The 22111-nt window shown below is 50.5% G+C and overlaps 1 protein-coding gene across 2 annotated transcripts in view; it reads right to left on the bottom strand.

Annotated features, from left to right (window-relative positions):
* Positions 1-2637: 2637 nt before the first annotated feature.
* The window catches only part of REEP1 (receptor accessory protein 1), a 110701-nt gene continuing 91227 nt past the window's right edge, over positions 2638-22111 (bottom strand). The window contains exons 6-9 of one of the 2 annotated variants that reach the window (XM_060027407.1): positions 18669-18846; positions 13964-13999; positions 7708-7859; positions 2638-5699 (exon numbers count right to left, since the gene is read on the bottom strand). In XM_060027407.1, coding sequence (XP_059883390.1) covers positions 5628-5699; positions 7708-7859; positions 13964-13999; positions 18669-18846 — 438 coding nt within the window. In that variant the 3' untranslated portion in view covers positions 2638-5627. The remainder of the gene's footprint in view (positions 5700-7707; positions 7860-13963; positions 14000-18668; positions 18847-22111) is intronic. The other variant, XM_060027406.1, reaches the window with a different exon arrangement.

Raw genomic sequence — 22111 nt, 5'->3', positions numbered from 1 at the left:
CTTTTACACCAGGTCTCATCAGGGGTCACCGACCAGTGTGGGGACTGGCTGTTCTGAGGTCAGGAGCCCACCCTGGCCCATTTGATTGGGCTAGCAGGTCCACGTGGAGCAAAAAATAGTTATGTGAGCAGTTTTGTCTCAGAGGTGGGCCTGGGGTGCTAACACGTCTGGTCTACTAGGTTCACTGCATTCATAGCAGTTCTCACTTAGTTTATTGGAACAGGATTTTCATTGAGAGAAGAGTAAATGAAATAGCCTTTCAGTGTGCCCATTCGTGAAGCTAAAGAGGCTGTATAAGTGGAGACAAAAACTTTTTAACCAAGAATTAAAAGATACTATATTTTATAAAAGTTCATTTATCCACTTGAGATTTCATACTTTTAATTGTGAGGGTAAACTTTTTCCAAAATTTTCCAAAGACACATTGTAGAATCTAAAGGGGAAAAGTAATCTCAGTCATGTTTAGAAACGATGCAGAAGTTAAGCATTGCTCACATGAAGAGGGTCAGGTAAGCGGCGCTGAGGAAAATTCAGCTTTTCAGGATGCTTACAGTCTAGGGCAGTGGTTCTCCGCTCTCCCGTCAGAATCTCTGGGAAGCATTTTCAAAGAGCAGAGCATTTTGATGGGTTGAAAAACCATTATTAAATACAATTATGCCTCAATTACTGCTTCAGATCCTTTAATATAATAGTTGGTGATGATAAGATGCAGTTCCTCTATTAACAGATTAAGAAAAAGATAACCAAATTGGAATTCTGTGGCATGTCAGACTAGGATTATTGGAGGAACTCCTTGAAACCAGTGTGTGTTCACTAAAAGGAAAAAGGGTGACAAGAGAGTGTTCTAAAACTCCAAGGCCAAGTGTGTGTCTGTTTATGGGACCAGTTAATAAAGAACACACATTTGATTCGAGACGAGAATCTCAAGAACCTGACGCATGGAATGGCTTTCTGTTTTGATGGGTTTTCATTTCCTCCTGCTTCTGGGGTAGCAGAAGCCAGTCCCTCACAAGGCCTCCACATCATTTCTCACCTGCCTGGCTCCTCACCTCTTCCATTCACCCTTGGAAGCGGGGTGGGTCTGGCGCCCGAAGAAGCTGAGGAGGAGCCTTTTCTACCACCTCCGTGACTTCTTAGTGCAACGCGGACAACAGGGTCTGTGGGCCTCAGAGCACCTTGGTTTCCCCTCTAGGCCAGGGGCAGGAGAGGTAGAGACAAGGGCTGGCTAAGGCCCCAGCAGCCAGAGATGGACTGAAGTGGAGAGCTGACAGGCACATGATTTAGGGGAAAGGGAATTTTCATACATGTAATTTTTGTTTTATGGGTAGCAGGGCTTATCATCTACAGTGATTTTATAGTTTGACAACAGAACATCTTATTACATTAAAGGGTCTATCTAAATGACATTCAAGTATATGTAAAAGTGGAATTTATTTAACACCTACTACATCCCAGCATGGATCCACAAGACGGCTAACCCTCATACCAACCTTGCAAGGGAGATATTATCTGTCCCTAGTTTAGATTTGCAGAAACTGAAGCTCACAGAAGGTTAAATACGTTACCCAAAATACAACTAGTAAGTCACAGAACCCGGGTCCCATCTCCTTGGAATCCTGTGTATTTCCCCAAGCCTTCTAACAACATATGAAAATTCACATCAAAATCAACAAGTGACTGTAATCTAGCACCAGAAATACTAAATACTTCTTTATGACACTGAACCAAGTCAGCTTTTAAATTTTGTAACTTTGCTTTTCTGTTATTTGTCAGCTCTTAACCTGGTTAATATCAGTTCTGTTGACATTGGCCTTGGCTCAGGAAATGATTAACGAGTGGGTTTTCAGCCTGCCTTTGCATCTCTTCTTTCTTTCAGTCCTCTATCGTCTTCTTCACCTGCTGCTGCTATGCCTTACAGTCCTCGCATCAAACACATAGGACTATAAAGGCAAAGAAAATGAGGGTTTCATTGTGACGTTTCAGATTTTGAGTTTCCAAGTCTTTGGGGGGTTTTTTGTTTTTGTTTTTGTTTTTTTTGGCCGCACCACACGGCATGTGGGACCTTCCCCAACCAGGGATCAAACCCGCGCCCCCTGCAGTGGAAGCGCGGAGTCTTAACCCCCAGACCGCCAGGGAAGTCCATGTACCCGTTTATATCTTAAAGGCAAGGGCTGCAGTGGCATTAAGGGCATCCATAACTCCCAGTGCATCTCCATGTGCCCCGCCCTCTTCTGACCTGCATCCCTTCTCCCGCATTTGCAGATGAGGACACAGGTTCCTAGAAGGAAAGCAACAGACCAAAGGTCTGTTTGCAGAATTAAAACTGCCTTGCAGATGAACTACCCTGTTTTCACAGCTACCTGGTTTCCACTGGCGACCTTTAAAAATGTAAGACAAACATAGTACCAGATTTATATTTATGTGATCAACTGGTTTTCAAAGCACAGATATCAATTAATTTTTTTCTCTTTGCAACAATTCTGTGCAGTAGGCACGGAGCCAAGTCACCAGGCACCAGGCCAGTTAGTGGCTGAGTACTCAGCTTCTAATCCTTGCTGACGAATACTTTTTTTTTTAAGTATTTTCTCTTTCCTCAAAAGCCCAACATTACAAAGATGTCTTTTAAAAGAAAAAGGTTAAGACTTTATTCAAGATATATATCAGGCATTATAACAAAACAGCAGAACTTCAACCTTTGGAGTACTGTAACTTTACATCCCTTTGATGCACAGTTCAGTATACTATTTGATTACAGATCATTCTATGGGGATTACAGAAGTAAACCAAGGGCAAGTGTACACAGTCACCGTCCAGAGTGCCAGCTCTCTGAGTGTGTGCCGTTTGTGAATGAAACACACATCCTTTACCATTTCCGATACTGTACAAGGTGAACAACTAGGAAGGTACTCGGTGGTGGTCGTGGTTGACAAGCACTGTTATCACAGACACATGGACAGTATACTACAGAGAACATACATTTCAGAGGCCAGCGAAGTGAGCAAGCTATTCACATAAAGCCAGGAGGGATTATGCCTAACTCTCCAGTTTATAAGTACAATACCACGTCTCATCTTCTCAGAAACAGAACAGGTGCTCAATAGCAAAGAACCGAAAATTACTACATGAAAAGTACAGACTTTCCAGCTAGCATTTTGTAAACAGCCTGTGTCTGTAAATCAGCCAATTAAAAACATTCAGTTTTATCCTCTAGACAGAACTCCACATCACTACTTGTACACTTCGAGGCATTCACATTTTACGTCAGTCCACACAAATACACAGCTTGTTGGATAAGTAAACATGTTTTGCCAGAAATATGACAGCTGCTCTCAGTTGTACAGTGGGTGTTTTTAAGAGAGAATCCAACTCCCTAACCAACACTTGAAGGAAAAATAGTTACATTAAGACAGCAGTTTGGATACCTTTATATTTTTTAAATCTTAAATGAGAACGAATACAGCATGTCTGAGAGTAGAGTGCTTCAAACTTGTTTTTGGCATAGTTGAGTGCAAACTTCGTAGCCCGTATGTTAAAACTCTCCATTGTAAAATGGTGAAAATATAGGTTGTTCACAATAGGATTTTAATCTCTGCTGCTAAAGGCATCTATTACTTTGGCAAAAAAAAAAATTGCTAAAAAGCTGCTTAATGAGTTAAGCTTTTTTTGCTTTTGTTTCTGATAATTCTGGGTACTCCCAATGACAGGTAAATACATTTTAAAGCATATATTTTTCCTCTGTCTGAAACTATTCAGTGAGCTTGAAGAAAACAGGTTTTGTCTTCCCTCGGGGGTTTAGGTATTGGTGGGTGTGGGGCACAGACAATGAACAGACAGCCTCTGTTTGCCCTCTGAACCACAAATTTGCTTTTAGGTTTATTTTCCTAAATCCTTTTGTAAATTACAAAGTCACCTTCAGAGGCATTGTGGGGAAAAGGGATTTAAATATGCACATCTGGTAACAAGCAACTTCAAGTAAAACCCTCTCGGAGGTGGCTAAGATCCAGCCAATGTGTCACCAGCAAAGACTGATGTGTGTTTGCGTAGCTCAGTCTTTAACTGGGCCTGTTTATAGCTGATTGACATTAGGTTCTATGTGGTACATAACACTCTCTAGTGTTCAGGGCCTATCTATGAACAAACACAATCCAAGTATTATAAGTAACTGGGTTGTGACCACTGCATGCATCACACTGAAAGGAAACACCAACTCTAAGCGTAAGTATATGAGTCCTACATTTAGGCTCAGCTCTACCAGAGCAGCTGCCTCAGACCAAAATGCTATTTAAACCAGATTCTTCTTTTCAGATAAAATTCTCAGTCAAAGCAGGGAGTTCCCTCAGACAGTGATTTGTTCTCTTCCTAAGCGATGCGGGCTTGTATGAAGTACGAGTGCCCATGAGCGTGCGACATCTCTGGTTCACATTCTGCACAGGCCAGGAGAGGAACAGAGGGCATGAGCCAGAGCTGCCCGTGAGCTGGGGAGCCAGTCACATCCATGAAGGTCTCGACCTCTGAAACCTTTCTAGAACCCAGCGTTTGGACTGTTACCCAGGTGTCTCAGATGTACTTCACCGCGTATCTGAAACAAAGCATGATCGTAGGGTTGCTTTTGTTTGGGTGGATGGGTTGGTTTTCGCTTAGTGTTTCCTGAAACGAGCTCCCACTGTGGGCTCCTCTACCTGGGGAAATCAGTCACAGCACTGGGTCCTATTATGGAGACACAGTCATCGTCAAGCACTTTTGAACCACTCAAGATGATTCCTTACAACCGCTCTGTAAGTCTACACGCCCGAGAGGAGTTTTACCAAGGGCGAGGCTCCTGCCTAAAACAATGATAAATCCCCTGTAAGGATTCAGAAGCTCCTAATCCTGGATCCATGGGAGAGACAAGCTTCCTGTGACTTTTCTCTTATTCTAGGCTGTTCCCCTGTCTTCGTTACACTCACACCTGTCACTAAAGTGTTGCCTCTCTTCATTCTAAACTGCACTCTGGTCCGTTGACTAACTGTCTGAAGGATATGGACCATCGCCCTGCAGGAAGAGGGATGCTGTACTCGAGGTGTATTTGGAAGCTTCGTAAGCACATCTGAGACATCCTCTAGAATCAAGAGAATTTTGTACACTTCTGCTTTTGCGGTTTTCTTCCACATCAGAACCTCTGGCAGCCCTTGCAAGTCCACTGTCTTAAGCCAAAAGCCATAAATATGTACATTGTAGTCCAAAGTACTAGTACCAAGAACAAAAAGAAGTTAAAAAGCAAATTGCCTTGTTTGCATATACAGGACTAAAAACGAAGTATGCGACCAAGAAATGACAAATGTGCATCCCAGCAGTGGGGGCGATTCTCTTCTATTTCTAAAACACTGCTGTCTGTACGCCGGTCCAGTTGTGGAAAACTGCTGACCCCCGGCACACTACCTTTCCCTTTAGCCTCTCCCCAGCAAAAGAAAGAAAAGGAGGGGGGAAGAGAAACTCTTCCAAGTGGAACAGGGGAGAGAGGAAAGGCCGTGTCCGAGGCTGCACGCTCAGCACACCAGCCTGCGGGTTTCTATGTAATTAGTGAATAAATAGCTCTTTAAGGCAGAGAAGAAACATTCTGTGGATCCAGTGCTGTTGGCTCATCTCACTCACGTGGTTTCAGTGGCCGAGGATGAGGTACTTTTCTTCCTGAAGCGAGATCGAAGGATTCTAGGCGGTGCCTGGTAGAGGAAACAGAAAAAGGACCCCTCAATTTGGCATAGCATGGAAGCTTTCGAGGACAGCACCCGGCTGGGTTTGTGTTGAGACTCCAGCTCCTTTGGTCAAATGCACGCGTGTGTGAAGAGGCTGGTGCGGCTGGGGGCCCACTCGGAGTGTCCACAGTAGGAATCGGAGTCACAGCCCAAGCATCGCCATGAAGCTGAGCCAGTTGAGCCCGGCGCCTCCCGCTTCATGTTCTCCTAAGTCCCTGGATCTCCCAAGTGAATGGCTACACAGAAGGATGACACATCTTGTTTCTGCCTTGAGAGCAAAATGATCTTACCAAGTGACTCAGCAGAAAGACCTCCCCATCTCTTCCCTGGGAACCAGCCTCGTGTTACTTGGTACATGCTTCAAATTTCCATCACCAAATTTCCAGTCCTCTTTCTGGAGGTGAAATCCCTTCATGCACAGCAAACCACACAACAGAGGAAACACTGCCTTTAAGTATGAAGGGTTCCACTTCATCTTCCCTACAAATGGCTATCAAGGGACCCCTCCTTCCATGGGACACACAGATCACAGGGGAAGTTACTATCACAATAAAAGAAAAGGGAACTATTTTCTAGCATAGCACTCAAGGGGGTTCACAACGGGCCCCAACTCTCTGTACTCAGCTTCGTTTTCTACACTGCCCTTTCATACCTCCATCCCTTCTGACCAGAGGTCCTTCCTCCCTTCTCCATCCAAAGTCACTCCTGAGCCCCACCCGCGTGGCCCACTCACAGCCAGGATCGGCTCCTTGGTTCTCACATTGTTTAGCACGTGACAGGGCGTCAGAGGACTTTGCGCCCACGCGGGAGCGTGCCTGCTCTGTGCACTGTGTCCCCTGCCACACTGTGACTTCCTGGGAGCAGGGCCGAGTTCACCACCGTTTCCCAGCAAGGAGCTTGGTGCCCAGCGGGCACACGGAAGGGAGGCAGAAGAGAAAGAAGCAGGAACGGAAGGCTCTGGCCTTCCACATCCTGAGTCCTCACGCTACACCTCTGCGACTAGGAAATGTTTACCAGCCACCTCTGGACATAGTAAGAAAAGAATGGGTGAAACCTCTTTTAGGGATCTGCCTCAAGCAGATTAACCATAAACAGTAAAGCAGCTTGCACAGCTGTACAAAAACAAAAGCAAAAAGGCACAAAGCCTCAGGACCTAGAATGGTTCTGGCACCTTCCCTGCCCTCCGGGAAGGAGGTCAGCCTTTCCATGCACTGCCTCACCTGAGGCTCACAAGGGTCTCTGCTCTGTGGGCAGGGGGACTCCCAACTTGCCTCAGATGGACTCTCAGGCCGCAGTGTTCAGGGGAAGGGGAAGGGGGGGAGATGTGACGGGACAGAGAGGAAGACTCTGGGGTCCCCCGATTCTGCGGGCCCTGCACCCGAGCCCAAGGCTGGTGACCCTGCACAGAGCAAGGCCCTGAGGCTCTAGGCTTGGCCCTCCTGCTGCCAAAACTCCATCTGCATCTACAACTGGCAAGAGTACACACATCAAGTGTATTGTCTTGGTCATTTTGAAGGGCTGTGCCCCTTGTATAACATTTTATGAACATCTGTGCTGTACCAGGCACTACGCTGTGTCATGGAGATACAGGGATGAACACGCTTTATTTATAAAGACTTGTCATATGACACATTCTGAGTTTTTCTTCTCCAAAACACTCATTTGGTTGCTTTTCATTCACACATCACCTTAGGTTGGTAGTTGGGTTTTTTGTTTGTTTTTTTAATCCCTAGGCACTATCTCACCTCTCCTATTTCCAAATAAAAGTAGTAGGGTCTTTTTTACCCCTTGGCAAGTAGCTGGACGCTACCTAGTGGCTTGTCCTGCCTGTTTGATGCAGGGAGGTCTCCCCGCTCCAGGCACTCCGGAGGCGTTGGGTGCCCGAAGAGATGCTGCCCCCGGGAGCCCCAGTTCTCCAGGGCAGAGCCCTTTGTGCAAACACACGCTCCACCCCGCAGCCCCCAACACCGTGTACCTCCAGGGGGAACTCCGTCCTTCGAGGCGCTTTATACTTGTACATGAAATCCAGCAGGTCTTCCTCATCATCATCGGAAAACGCCAATGGGTTTTGGACCTGGTGAGGCTCCCATGCCTTCACACCACCCTCATTCACATCCCCCTCAACCACTGAATGTCCATTTACAATCTACGCAGAGGAGACAAAGTACAGCGAGGTGGGATCAGTGTAGAAAGGAGCGAAGAAGGGCACGCAAGGTCAAAGTTAGGCACACAGCACGGCAAGCCAGGCCGGTTAGGAGAGCCGAGGCCCCGGTACCCTCCAGCGATACTGCAGAGGATCCAGGATCATTGCAACTGTGAGACTGGTCAGGCGCCGTGCATGGGAACGGGCACAGGCTTCAGAATCTACTGATAGGCTACCAGGGGAGGTGGGGACAGCGCTGCCTTAACTGAGACATGTCTAACCCTGCAGCTTAGAGCTGTGAGGCCATACCAGAAGAATGCTCCGGGAAAGAATCTCTAGGAAAGATGGTGGCAGTGACCTCTGGAGAGGAATAGCACAGTTTTCTATAATACAAACCAGCGATGCTGACAGTGCCTTCATTACACTTGCACATTCAGCTCCAAGCATTCTTTAAGCGACAGGAAGCCTTCAAAGAGAACCTTCAGCAAAGCTATGTAGATTTTTCATTTCAAAGGCCAAGTCCTAGAGGAGCAGAGGAGCCTCGTGGAAGGAGAATCTAGCAGCAATCTTCCCCTCCCAAACGACAGCAGGACTCCTGTTTTGGTCTGCCGTGACTAATCCCCAGGGAGAGCACCAGAATGGACTCATGTCACTGAGTGCACGGTATTTTTGCAATGTTCAATGCTGAGCATATTCCATGTCATCTGGCCATGTGGTCCTATCTCAGTCGAGACGTAAAATACTTCCTGCCCACACCCAGTTTATCTGACACCCAGAGACACATCTTCCTAGGCTTCGTATATTGTTTTTAATGCACAGCCAGGGGGCCCTCAGATCACCTGGTCCGACCACCCCAAGGCCTGCAGATAAAAACCAGAGCTCTTTCTGGGACACCCTGCTACTTCTCCCCAAAACATTTTCAGCCACCAAATGTGTTCTCTCTACCAAAAGGGGAATAACAGCACCCGGTGTGGGCTTAGTAAAACTAACAGCGGAAGCCTAATCTTGAGCCGCTTTCCGGGTCATTGCTGCTATACTCCTAATAGCCGGCAGGGGGCAGCACGAGAGCAGAGCTGCCTTAACCACGGATTTCAAAGCTGAATCGTAAGCTGGGAGAACCTGCTCAGACAGCACCTGAGTAAGAGCCCGAGATCATTAAACTTCCTTTGCGTTTTTTGCTCCAGTGCATCCCCCAGCCTGTCTCCTCCGGGTTTAGGTTCCCTCTGGTCCCTTCCCCTGGCCAAATCAGCTGCATCCTTAGGACCAAGGAACATGAAGGCTGGCAACTCCAGGGAGCCCTCCCTGAATGCTCCGGTCCTGCCTGCCTCTCTACTCCCAGCGGGGCTTGGGATGTGTACCACATGGCTTGTGCTCCGCACCCTGGTTCTCCTGTCCGTCCGTCTCACTGCCTCAGCCCCACAGAAAGCATCCTGAGCTATGGCTGATCCTCCTGGGCCCCTCGGAGCACCTGACCCCGGGGTTGTACCCACAGTGGCTGCTGGTCCACTAACCAAGGTGGAGACCTGACATCATCTCAGAGGGCTTGGCTCCTGTCCCAAATCAGAGCTCGACACCTATCACAAGGACATTCCTTCTGGACACCTGACAGGAGGAAAAAGAGACAGGCCAGCCCAGGCCCGAAAGCTCTCAGGCCAGGCCAGAAACTGCAGAAGCAGCCTGGCCAGCTCCGTCCGCACCAGCACAGAACCCCACATCCTGAGAACGGGTAGGGGACTGGTTTGAGTCTGTGCCTCTGCACACGTGGTTCCCTCTAAATCCGGGGCCAGGGCTTTCTCTGTACCGATCACTCTGGGGTTCAGAGGGCAGCCCAGAGTCACCAAAACATCCTCAGGCATCGAACAACTCCGCCTGCTCACGTGGTCTGGATTCTGAGCCATGAACCCACACGTTACCAAAATAATAAGAGTAATAATAACAACAACAACAACGACTATCTCAGGACTGAAACAAAAATGGCTTCGAGTTTGTTCTCCTCTGCATCCTTGAGCATGGACTAAAGGGTAGAAAAAAAGTGACCCACTGGCCCACTAGGAGTGACGGATCAAGGGGAACCCAGATATCCAGGCAGGAGTAGAAAACAATCATTCGACTCAGCAGAGGTGGGGAACAAAGGAGGTTAGTGTGGGCAGCTTGGGGGCTGGAAGTAGCTTCGGATGGAAGCCACAGAGAGAACCTGCTAAAAAGAGAAGAATCCTACTGCTTACTGTGTTCACGGAGGGGCTTTGCCAAGAATGTTGTTTGTAATGTTCTGCCTGACTCTCGGGACCCGTGAGAATAACCACTGTGGACAAGCTGAGCCTCTGAGCCTCCGGCTGGCTACCGTGTTGGGACACTGAATCTCTGAACTGCGTTTCCCTCTTTGCACTGGCTGCCAGGAAGCCCAGCATCTTGGACAGTCTGTGACTTTGTGACATGCACTTAAACTTTTCTTCTCACTCTGACTCCATCTTACCTGCCTATTCCCTTTCTCTCAAGCTTCATTTTTCTTAGTTGGTCCAATTTATCATCTGTATTTCCACAACCAGACTGAAATCCTTTGTGGAACAGGGAGGCGTATAAATGAAGATATAAACCCCACAGAACCTGGTCCCACCAAGATGGGCACCAGGACGAAGGTGAGTGGCTGGGCGGAAAATTCGATGGTGGGCCTCAGCACTCCTCTCCCTCTAGATCCAAATAGAATTTGTGACTGAACAGGTTCTCACCCAGAAGGGTACTGCTGCCCACATCTTAATACTCTGACGGCTCCTGAAGACAACTTGTATGAGGAACATCTCATGCAAGGTCATGGCCACAACCACCTCCAAAGCTCAAGGAACCGGCAGCCAAGGCCTTGAGCCCGCAGAGCTGACCATGGTGCCCGAGGCTGCGCGGCCTCTAGGAAAGGACAGGGGTTGCCCTTACTTTCCACAGCAGGGGAGTGAGTGTGTGGCCTTGACGGACGTTCTGTATTAGCAAACGTGTCTACAGCAGGCTAGGAAGCAGCTGCACCTCTTCTCTCCGTGGAGAGGCCAGGGAGGGAGAAACTCCCAGCCCTCCAAGGCCGAGCTGATCCTTCTGCAGGAGCCCCGGGCCCCCCAACATCCCACCAGTGCAGCAAACACCCCGGGTTAGCAAACACTCCCCCGCAGCACACGTTAGTGGGAGCCGTTCACGAAAGTCAGCAAAGGCATCTGGAGGAGAGCACGCCCATCTGGAACACTCACATCAGCGTCCCCGACAGCCACCGAGGAGAAAGAAGAGAATATTCTGTTAGGGAAGGACCTCTGGGGATGAAACTCACACACACGTGTGAGTGTTCGTGCACACACACAGGTATACACACACGGACACACGCTCACTCTCTGCCCGCGCTCCAAACCTCTGACGGCTCCGGCTGCTGCGGAAATAAACTGCCGCGGGGCCACCCTCAAGAAAGATGCAATTCTCTCTTTCTTTTAATAGAGAGGATAAAGAGATGACTCTGCTTTTTATATGTCCCATACACTTGATTTTTTTTTAAAAAAGGAAAAAAAACCCCACCTCTATGACTAATTTCAAGCAGTAATAGAATTCAGTTTTCAGCTCTATGTAACATTAAGGCAGGTAGAGAGAAAAGAGGGGAGAAAGGGCGGTAGGTATGAGCGGGAGAGAGAGAGAGAGAATAACAGAAGCACAGAAAAAGAGAGACAGATGTGCAGGAGACAACAGGAAACGATTAACAGATGGGCGGGAATGGAGCAGAATGTTCTCCTGGGGCCCGAGACGCACAGATGGAAATCATTTCAGGGGACCAGGAGGGCCCCTCCGACCAAAGCGTCTGTGACCCCCTGAAATCCTCTCTCCCAGCATCACTGCCCCAGCCCCGGGCATGAGACCAACCTCCCCCGACACCGTCTGCTGACACTTCACACTCAGCACCCTTCACCCACAGAAAACGGGTCAGAGCTGGAAGGGCCCCCAGGGGCATCGAGCTCAAACCACCCCCACCTCACCCCCACTTTACAGAGGAGGAGACTGAGGCCTGGAGAGCCAAGGGGTTTTCCCACCATCACAGAGGGAAATGGGGTGGACAAATCACTAGCTGTTTCCTCGCAAGAAGACCTTAGGGAGATGGGGAAGAACTCCAGGGCCCTGGGTGTCAAGAGGGCCAAGAAAAGGCAGGGCTGGGGCAAAGGCTCCCAGATCACAGCCCTGAGCAGGGCCACCCCAGCCGGAGGCCTCCACCGAGCCCCATCTGCTGTCCAGTCCCCAAGAAGCCCCCATCCCCGCAGCTCCCAGGAAGACCCAACTCTACTCAGTTCCCACAATCCGCTGTAATTCTATTTAAACGTACTGGAAAGGCAGCCTCTGATTATGAAACCACCAGGGGTCATGGGGAGGGCGAGGGCTTCCCCATGCAGACAGCAGCACGGAACAGGCCCACGAGGCAAGAACGGAGGAGAAGGCAGCTCTCCTCTCCCCGGTCCCCCAAGTGACAAGATCCCGGAAGGAGAGGCGTTCTGAACGGCTCATGGAATTTACAGACTCAAAATTGTAAAGGGTGACTAGACAGAAATAACCGTAATTGCCCGGGACGCTGTGGTTGTTTCCCACAAACTAGTACGTCCACCAGGCCCGAGTCTTGGCCGCTAGCGCTGGAAGCAGCTGCGTGCAGCCCCTCCGTTTCTTTTATCCTTGCTGAGCATATATACACTCCTCCGTTCCAGCACGATGCTGGTCTCCGCAGCCCTGCTCAGGACTCCTTGGACCATCTGTTCTCGTTAGGTTTATGGCCTCCCAAACCCCCATGTCTTCTACAGACCTTTGAAAACCTTAGCATTGAAAGGTCTTAAAACTGAAGAACTAAAGGGAAAACAGGACCCTTCTCCCACCACTGATATGGGAGGCGCGGCCACGTCTCAGTGGCACCGGGGCAGGGGGCACAGGCAACAAGGGCGCCAGACGTGCCTCTCTCCTCCCCTCACACCAGCCAGCAGCTGCAGGCCGGGGGCGGCCCCTCTCGCCTTCTGAGCCAAAGGCACCTCCTTGGTGCGGGGGGAGCCAAGGGGGCTGGGTTAGCCCAGCACCATTTCTGGTCCCTCGTGTGTCTAGTTAAGGTCAGGGAAAGCGCGGGAGCAGGTCAGGAGAGAACCACGTGGCTAAGCTATCACCCACACCCAGGGAGGGTGGCAGCAGGGGCCGGCCGGGCTCCCTGAGGTCCCCTGGCTCTAACAGTAATCACCATCACCACCCTTCACAAAGTCCTTTCACAGACATATTCACAACAGCACAGTGAAGTGGGGAAGCGGGGATCTTTCTCTCTATTTGAAGCAAATCAAGGCTTAGGGTGGTTAGGTGATTCGCACATACTTACACAGCTGGTTAAGTGGCAAAGCAGGACCAGGGCTCCCTTGGCTGCACAAGGACCGAAACCCCTGGGGCTCCAGCACTTCAGAGGAGCTGGGTAAGTGCCTATGTCACCATCACCCAGAGCACAAGGAACTATGACCCTGGGATGGTTTTAAAATAGCTCCACACATCCTTTGACGCTCCTCCCTTCAAGAGGTGGAGATGAATTCCCCTCCCCTTGAGTGTGGGCTGGACTTAATGACTCACTTGCAGCAAACAGAATAAGGCAGAAGTGGTGGTGTGTGACTTCTGACCAGGTCCTAAAAGGTACTGTGGCTTCCCGCTTGCGCTCTCTCTCCTGCATCACTCACTCTGGGTGAAGCCAGCTGCCATGTCGTAAGGATGCGCAGGCAGCCCCAGAGAGGCCCACGTGGTGAGGACCTGAGGCCTCCAGCCAACAGTCACAAGACAGCCATCTTCAGTCAAGCCTTCAGATGGCTGCAGCCCTGGCCGACATCCTGACCGGAACTCCTGAGAGTCCCTGAGCCAGACCACCCAGTTAAGCCGCTCCCAAACGTCTAGCCTGGCTTCGCTGTAGGGTAATACATGTTTGCTGTTTGGAGGAGGTAACCTCCTGACTCCACCCCCCCAGACCCTGCAGCTGAAAGGGAGCCCCCAGGTCTGACACCAGCTCATGGTTAGAGCCTCGTCCCGAGGCGAGTCCCGCACGCTGCAGAGATGCTGGCTGTCTACTCACCTTTCCAGGTCCTGCAGGTGAAGCAGCAGGTACACACTGTGGGAATGGGGGCACCATCAGTGATAGCCCCCAGGCAAACCGGGAGGTCCCAGGGAGGTGTGGGGATCCCAGTGTGTTCAATACAGGGGTCCCAGGAATGTGGGTCTCTGTAGAGATACCGAGGTGGCGGAGGGGATCATTCCAGATCCAGCTTCCTCTCAGGTGCTAGAAAATGACCTTGCCTGGCCCACGGAGCTCAGTCCTTGTGTCCTGCAGCCCAAGGATGACCTTGCCTGGCCCACAGAGCTCAGTCCTTGTGTCCTGCAGCCCAAGGATGACCTTGCCTGGCCCACAGAGCTCAGTCCTTGTGTCCAGCAGCCCAAGGGAAGGCAGAGGGTGACGTCAAAGTTTCCTCTGAGAAATAACTCCAACTGTGCCTGCCCAGATGCCCTTCCTCTGTCTGTCTCCCAGTTCAGAATGACCTGCAGGAAACTGACCGCTGAACCCTCAAAGTGCTCAAACAGCTAATTGGCTGCTACCTTACACAGTCCATTGGTCTTGGTGCACATCTGGGCCTTGGTATGCAGTAGGTGCTCACTAAATACAGGCTGTCTCCAAGTTCATGGAAGGCAAGGATCATTTTTTCAACTCCCTTGTACCCTTCCTGGGGTTCAGTGCCAGACTTTCAATAAATGGCGTCTGACAAAACGCCTCCCAGTCCATTCTGCAGGGTGGGCGATGCAAACTGCATAGTGTTATTTTACACCAATGGGCCTATATTTTTATTTTACATAAATTGTTATATAATATCTTGTTCCGTTTTGTACTTTTTTCACTAGGCCTCGTGTTTTCAAACTCTACCTATATGTACATTGAAACTGTTGCTTCCAACGCTGCACACAACTCCGCGGGGGGGCAGCCACCGCGTCTTGCCCATCCTCTCCCAGCCCGCCCGCAACAGGTGCTACCTGCCAGGGCTTGCACATGAGCCCTGTGCCTTGTGACTGCTCTCCTCACAAGCCTAAGATGTAGGAGGGGTAGGGATTCTTGCGCCTCTTCTCCAGAGGAAACCTGAAGGCAACGGAGCTCGTTTTCTGTGCCAAGGTCAAATCCTCTGATAGCAGCCGCCTGGGGTATCATTCTGAGGAAGGTTCTGACTGAATCCAGGCCCAGAGGGAACAAGTGTGGCAACTGCTTGTTGACGTCTGCCTCGCTGTGTTGCATTTACCGTCTCTGCGCAGGCCCGGGGTCACTCAGCCCAGACTGGGGGCCGTTTCCCCGACCCGACCATGCCTGGCGTCCGAGGCTGGGTGCTGGGAGGGTGCGGCCTCCTTCGGCTGACTCCCTCCCAGGCACCCGCACCCTCCACTCTGGGGTTACGACAGCCCCAGAGCCTCTGATCTGGGTGCTTTTGCCCCACGCCCAGACCCTGGGCCATCTTTCACTGGTCTTTCTTTCTGAGATGACTTTTATTTTAGGCCCAGAACAGCCAGGGCGAGGGCCAATGGTCCCTGCCCTCCCTGCTAGGTCAGCACCTCCCTTGCCCGCCCCCTGAAGTCACAGGCGCCACGGCCAAGGGCAGGCCGTGAGGAGAGCAGGTCGTGTGGTAGCACAGCAGGCTCTCTGGTTCTCTGCAAACTCCACCCGCTTGGCCTGCACACCTGCAACCAGAGCGCTGCCCCTGCCCCACGGGGCACAGCAGAGGACGGAGGGCAGCAGGGTCAGAACCAAACAAATCAGCCCAAATCCGCTTCCATCTAGTGACTGTCTGGGAAGATGTTCAAAGCCCAGGGGACGCCTCCCATCGCCTTTTTTTTTTTTTTTCTTCCCGTATTGAAGTATAGATGACTTACAATATTATATTAGTTTCAGGTGTACAGATGCAGTAATTCAATATTTTTATAGATCGTACTCCGTACACAGACACTATAAATCATGATGGCTATATTCCTGTGCCGTGCATTGCATCCTTGCAGCCCATCTATTTGATATCTGGTAGTTTGTAGCTCTTAATCCTCTCCACCCATTTTACGCCTTCCGGCCACCACTCTCCCCTCTGGCAACCACCGGTCTGTTCGCAGTATCTCTGAGTCTGTTTCTGTTTCGTTATATTCATTTGTTTGTTTCATTTTGTAGATTCCACATATAAATGAAAACATACAGTATTTGTCTTTCTCTGTCTGACTTATTTCACTAAGCATAATACCGTCAGGTCCATCCATGTTGTCACAAATGGCAAAATTTCATTCCTTTTTACGGCTGAGTAATATATCCATCGCCTTTTAGATCCTACCAAACCTCTCTCCTTCCTAGTTCTGAAGCTGTCACGAATCATCCGCCAAGGGCAGGTGTAGGCAGGAGGCCTGGCTTCCAGTCCTGTGTGGCCTTGGCACAGCGTGTGACCTCTCTGAGCCTACTTCCTCTGCTTCGTTCACCTCTATAATGACAATATAGACTCTAAGAGGGAAAGGGACTGTAGGGCCACCTAGGCCCACTTCCTAGCCAAAGCAGGAATCCCTCCCTAGAGCTTTGGTATATGACTAGTTGACTTTGGTTTGGGCCCTTGCAATGTCAGGAATCTCACTATCTCACAAGGCAGCCCATTTCTGTCCCGGATACTTTCATATTATAAAGTGCTTTCGTAGGTGAGTTAGATATCAACAAGAAGAACAAAACTGGCAGCAGCTACGACCTCGAGTGCCAGGCATGACCGTAAGCACCTTTACATGGATTATTTTGGTTGAATCCTCACGACAACCCTACAAATGGGGCTCGTCATTCCCTGTGTTTCGATAAAGAATCTGCAGTGCAGAGAGGATAAACAGCTTGCCCGGGCCACACAGCTGGTAAGTGGCTACCCCCTTGGAACTGGACCCCACTGGTTCTAGCTCTGCCCACTGAGCTTCAGAGAACTGGGGCCCTTTTTCTTCCAATGACAGCTTTCATTTGAGGCTTCGTAGCCGGGAAGCTGACCGAGGGTGGAGGCGATATCTAATTGCATTTCGCATCCCTATTTCTGCGACGGTGCCCAGGAGGTCAGAAGCTGTAGATGCTCAGGGAAACCTGACGGCCAGCAGGCGAGTGGAGAGAAGGCCCTGGCCTAGGAGTCAGGGGGCCACAGGAGAATGCCACCGGCAGGCAACCCTGGTGACAGCTCCCTTCCCTGGGCCTTTGTCTCTTCATTGGCAAAATCAGAGGATTAGACTGAGTGATCCCCGAGGTCCCCTCCTGCCTGGCCTTTTGGGATTCCATGCTAAGCTCCCCTGGCACAGGGACAGGGTTCCCCTACCTGAGGTAGACCTCACCCCCATGGCCAAGCCTCCACCTCCCCAGCCCTGCTAGGGTTAAAATCTCTCCCTTCCAACAGAAAAGCCACATTCTTCAATCCTGGGGCCGGGGGTAGAGAGGCCATTCCTGAAAGGGTTGGAATGTGGCAGACGCTGGGCCGGGCCCTGAGCTGTTCTCCTTTCCCTGGAGGGGAGCATGGGTTGTCATTCCCAGGGCAGTGGTGAGGCTCCCTCTTTCCCATCCATGTCTTAGACCCTCAAGTCAGGTGGGGCCTGGAAGGACCCCAGGTGCAGGACTGAGATGCCCCTGTAGGCTGCACCTCACAGCACACAGTCTAGGTCTAGGTGGCCTGGAGGTCCCTGTTTACACATTTAAGGGCAGGCTAACCACCTGCACATGTCACAGCCAGAGATTCCAATAGTGGCCCAATTTCAGCCCCCAGGCTCAATTTCCCAGCAAGGTGGAGGGGCGGAGGTGATGATCCAGAACGATCCCTGCAGCCCCTTCCCCATCAACCTTCTGCTGGCAGCAGCAGTGCTCAGCTCCCAAAAGCCAAGCCCCGTAATCTTCCCAAGGAACAGTCTGGGAAACCGAGTCCCGGTCCAACTCCGTAGCCCTCTAATCCCTGCCCCTACCTTCCACAAGCCCAAAACCCACTGAGGGATCAGACGTCAGTGAGTCCCAAATGTGGCTGCAACCTCGACAGCATCACACACCAGGGGCTCACCCTAGACCTACTGAATCCCCCGGTGGGGGGGGCCCAGGACTCTGCACTTTTAAACGAAGTTCCAGGCCAATCCTGGCCCAGGTACCCCTCTACCAGGGGTAGACATCGAGGTAGAGGTGTGGTTTCCGTAAAGCCCTGGCCTCCACAGGAATTAGACCTCAGAGCTAGTGTGGCGTTTGCATGTGGTGGCCGAGGTTATGCATGGGGCATGGTGGCTCAGGGAGGGGAGGAGATGGTAGAGTGAGAGACAGGACAGGAAATACCGTGCAGGGAAAAGGGATACTGTGCTGTAAGCCCTGGCTGGGTGGGAGGAGACACTCAGGTGCTCACGACAGGTAAGCCCTCCTGGGAGTGTGGGGTCAGAGAAGAAGAACACAGAGAAAGCTGCCTTGGCCCAGGTCCAGCTGGGCCTGTCGCCTCTAGGCTTGGTCCAGGTACTACTACTCAACACCCCCACCCCCACATAATCAGATGGAGGAGATGGGGCCCTTTGGTGCAGGTGACCCAACCCTGCCCCTGATCAGAGTCCCCAAGGCCAGCCCTCTGCCCTGGCCCAAGTGGTGCTCTGCCCCTTGGCTGGCCTGGCACGGTCTGATGGACGTCTGTATGGGTGGCGAGTCCTTGGGGCAAGGGCCCTAGGGGGGCCTGGGTCTCCCTTCACGAAAGCAAGGCCTACGAGGTGGAAAAGAGGGGAAGGGAAGTGACACCTACCTGAGCTGCCAGCGCTCTCGGAAGCACTCCTGGACATCTTAGGCTGGCCGTGTTTGCCGCTGGCCCGCCCGGGCCCCGGTGGCGGGGGGCCGGAGGGAGCAGGGGCGCCGTCTCCCCTGATGGTGGAGAGATCCTGCATGCTGAAGCTCCGGAGTCTCTCTGATAAGGCACCCTGTCCCTGGACACAACACAGGACGGGGCACACGTCAGAGGCCTGCCCCACAGACCGGGGCAGCTGTGGCGGGCGAACGCAACCGAGGGGGGCTCTGATGGTCAGCCAGGTGGAGGCCAGTCCCCTGGAATACTCTGCAGAGGGGCAGCTGCCTGGTGTACTTGCAGGGGACACTGAGGGGATCCAGGCCCAGAATGTTCTAGGGCCTCCTGTGGGCTCAGGAATTGTTCTTCTGGCTCCAGGCTCCTTCCTCTCCTTCAGACGCCCCCCACAATAAGCCCGAGCCTCGGCCAGACTCAGGGCCGAGGAAACGACTGCTGCCTTCGGTTCCTACTCTACAGGGCTTGTCTGCGGCTTCTCGGGCTTTACATAAATCAAAATCCTTATAGAGCTACATTTTGCTCCGTTCCCAGGACACAAGGATCTGGCTAGAATATCAGAACTTCATAATCTATGTGCTCAGTCCTTACTCTTTTCAAAGGAAATAAAATGCAGACAGTATTTTTTAAACATATGACAACAGCCATTTCTTTTATCTGTTCACACGACTGTCCGTGAGTCACACTGACTGCCACTGTCACCTTTGAGCTCCATAAAATACCCAAAGTAACGAATCAGGAAGGAAAAAGATGATATTAAAAAAAGACACACACGCGACAAAACACTGTTGACCGTAACCATTTCTCATTCTCAAGGAGCCACAGAAGCTGTCTCAGGGGGAAACTGTTCTTTTGTTTAGGAAAAGCAAGATCAATCCATTATACTTATGAAAGGGAAGGGCCTCGCTGTCTGGATGAGAGAATCTGTCAAAGTGAGAAGAGTATAAGGAAGGCAAAGGGATGACAGCATTGCTTGAGGTGTGCCTCAGGGGCTGGAGGGGGAGAGCTGTGTTCGGGGGAGAAGGAAACCCGAGGGCGGAGGGGCTGGTAAGGAGACGTGGATTATTGAGAACCGGGCTGGGATTCGGAGCAAGAGGTGACAGGCAAGTAACCACTAGGCAGATTGATAAACTTGGGTATCTTCAGAAACACTCACGGGCATGCAGACTTCCCATAGGTACATGGCATGCATGGATCGGGAGCGGAGGTATTTTATTTGAATAATGAAGGAAAGAGTAGTCCTAGAGGGCTAGAGGACGTGGGGACCATAGGCACCGCAGATAGAACAGAACCAGCAAATCAGCACAAAATCAGCGAGAGCAGCTAACAAGGGCTCTGGGCTGGGGGGTGGGATTGACGAAACCAACAAGGGCCATGACAGCATTAGTTAAGAGGCTTTCAGAGATGGCAGAAGGGTTTGGAGATTTTTTTTTTCACTTTACTTAAATAGTAATGAAAATGAGCCAACAAAGCACAGTAATTCACTGAAGTAACTTTAGCAAAAGAGTCAGTTAGCTAAAGGAGCAAACACAGAATGAGTTCATTAGAGGCAACGGGGGAAGACAAAGGAGCTTGCAGACAGTTTTAGAAAAAATGTCAGAATGAAACAAAGATGCATTAAAATATGAAAATGGTAAGTTCTCAGCCTACAAAGATATTTAAAAACCACGTCTCCAGGAAACTAACAACAGCAGAAAGAAAACTATTTAAATAATCAAATATACATACAGGACTTCCCTGGTGGCACAGTGGTTAAGAATCCATCTGCCAATGCCGGGGACACGGGTTCGATCCCTGGTCCGGGAAGATCCCACATGTCGCAGAGCAACTAAGCCTGTGTGCCACAACTACTGAGCCCACACACCACAACTACGGAAGCCTGTGCGCCCTAGAGCCCACGTGCCGCAACTACTGAGCTTGCGTGCTGCAACAACTGAAGCCTGTGTGCCTACAGCCTGTGCTCCGCAACAAGAGAAGCCGCCGCAATGAGAAGCCCGCGCACCACAACGAAGAGTAGCCCCCGCCTCGCCGCAGCTAGAGAAAGCCCACGTGCAGCAACGAAGACCCAACGCAGCCAAAAATAAAAATAGATTTAAAAATAAATAAATAAAATAAAATAAAAAATATATACAACTAGAATTCTAAATCCAGGCAAAGGGGTGTTTGGAGGGCATTATGTGAGAAAGGCAGAAATCTCCCTGGTTGCCTCAGATACAGCTCCTGAACGATGGTGGGCAAGGGGTTTGAGGCTTCACCTTCTAGACATGACAGCTGGGTGGTCTTTGGCAAGAAAATGAGGGGGGAGACCCGCTCCCAGTATAATCCCCTCCAAATCCATCAGCCAATGACCCATGATTATTCTACTCAGAAACATTCCAGATGACATCTAGGAACTTCCCTGGAGGTCCAGTGATTAAGATTCCGTGCTTCCACTACAGGGGGCACGTGTTCAATCCCTGGTCGGGGAGCTAAGATCCCACATGCTGCAGGGGGCAGCCAAAAAAAAAAAAAAAAAAAAAGGATCACTTCTGGGAAAAAAACTAGGAGGGGCTTCATGATTCTAAGTCCAAATAAATGGTGGCGGACTAACTCCTTCCCTGGGTCTGCCAGCTCTTACAAAGGCTCAGCAATGTATCTGAGGGAAAGAGGCAGCAGGCATGTCCATGACCATTTCAGCAAAGCACTCAGTTCCAGTCCCAGAAGCCAGCTGGCCTGCTCCAGTATCACTAGCATCATGAAGACAGGAAGTGGCAAAGGTTAGGAAAGAAAAGGAGATAATAACAGCTCAGTATCGACTGAGTCCTGTCTCAGAAGAAACCACGGCAGCATGGATACAGGCTCTTGAAAACAAATTAGCCCGTACCCATCAAAACAATCTGAGACGGTTCAAATCAATATAGCCCTCTCAGCTGTAAACCTCTCAGCCCTGCTCAGTCTCTACTCCAAACCTCATCTCCATTCACTTTCCACAGACCTTATTCCACCGGCCGATTCAGCTCTGCTCTGAGAACCTTCGTTTTCTTATTCTGGGAACAGCCCAAGAGTGGTTCTCTGGTATACTGCAAAACTGGGTTCCTTATTTTTGGGAAAATAAATTTGGACTCCCTAAATTTGGAAAAGCTTAAAAACATATTCTATAATTCAATGAGCCACATACGAAAAGCTTTGAGAAGTCGTAGTGTTTTGGGTTGTTTGACTCAGCATATCCCAAATGTATTTGACCACAGTGGGACAGACTGTTAGTTGACCATCCAAAAGTCATTCCCAATTCCGTTCTCGAAATGGTGAGAAAAAAAAAACAGATTTCCCAAACTCCCTCCTAGCTATTATGCATGGCCATGTGATGCAGTTCTGGCCAATGGGAGGTAAGGGGAAATCTGCTAAGGGATTTC

Source organism: Delphinus delphis, chromosome 12, assembly GCF_949987515.2.
Source record: "Delphinus delphis chromosome 12, mDelDel1.2, whole genome shotgun sequence".
Taxonomy (NCBI): Eukaryota; Metazoa; Chordata; class Mammalia; order Artiodactyla; family Delphinidae; genus Delphinus; species Delphinus delphis.
This window is presented reverse-complemented; position numbering and strand designations above follow the sequence as displayed.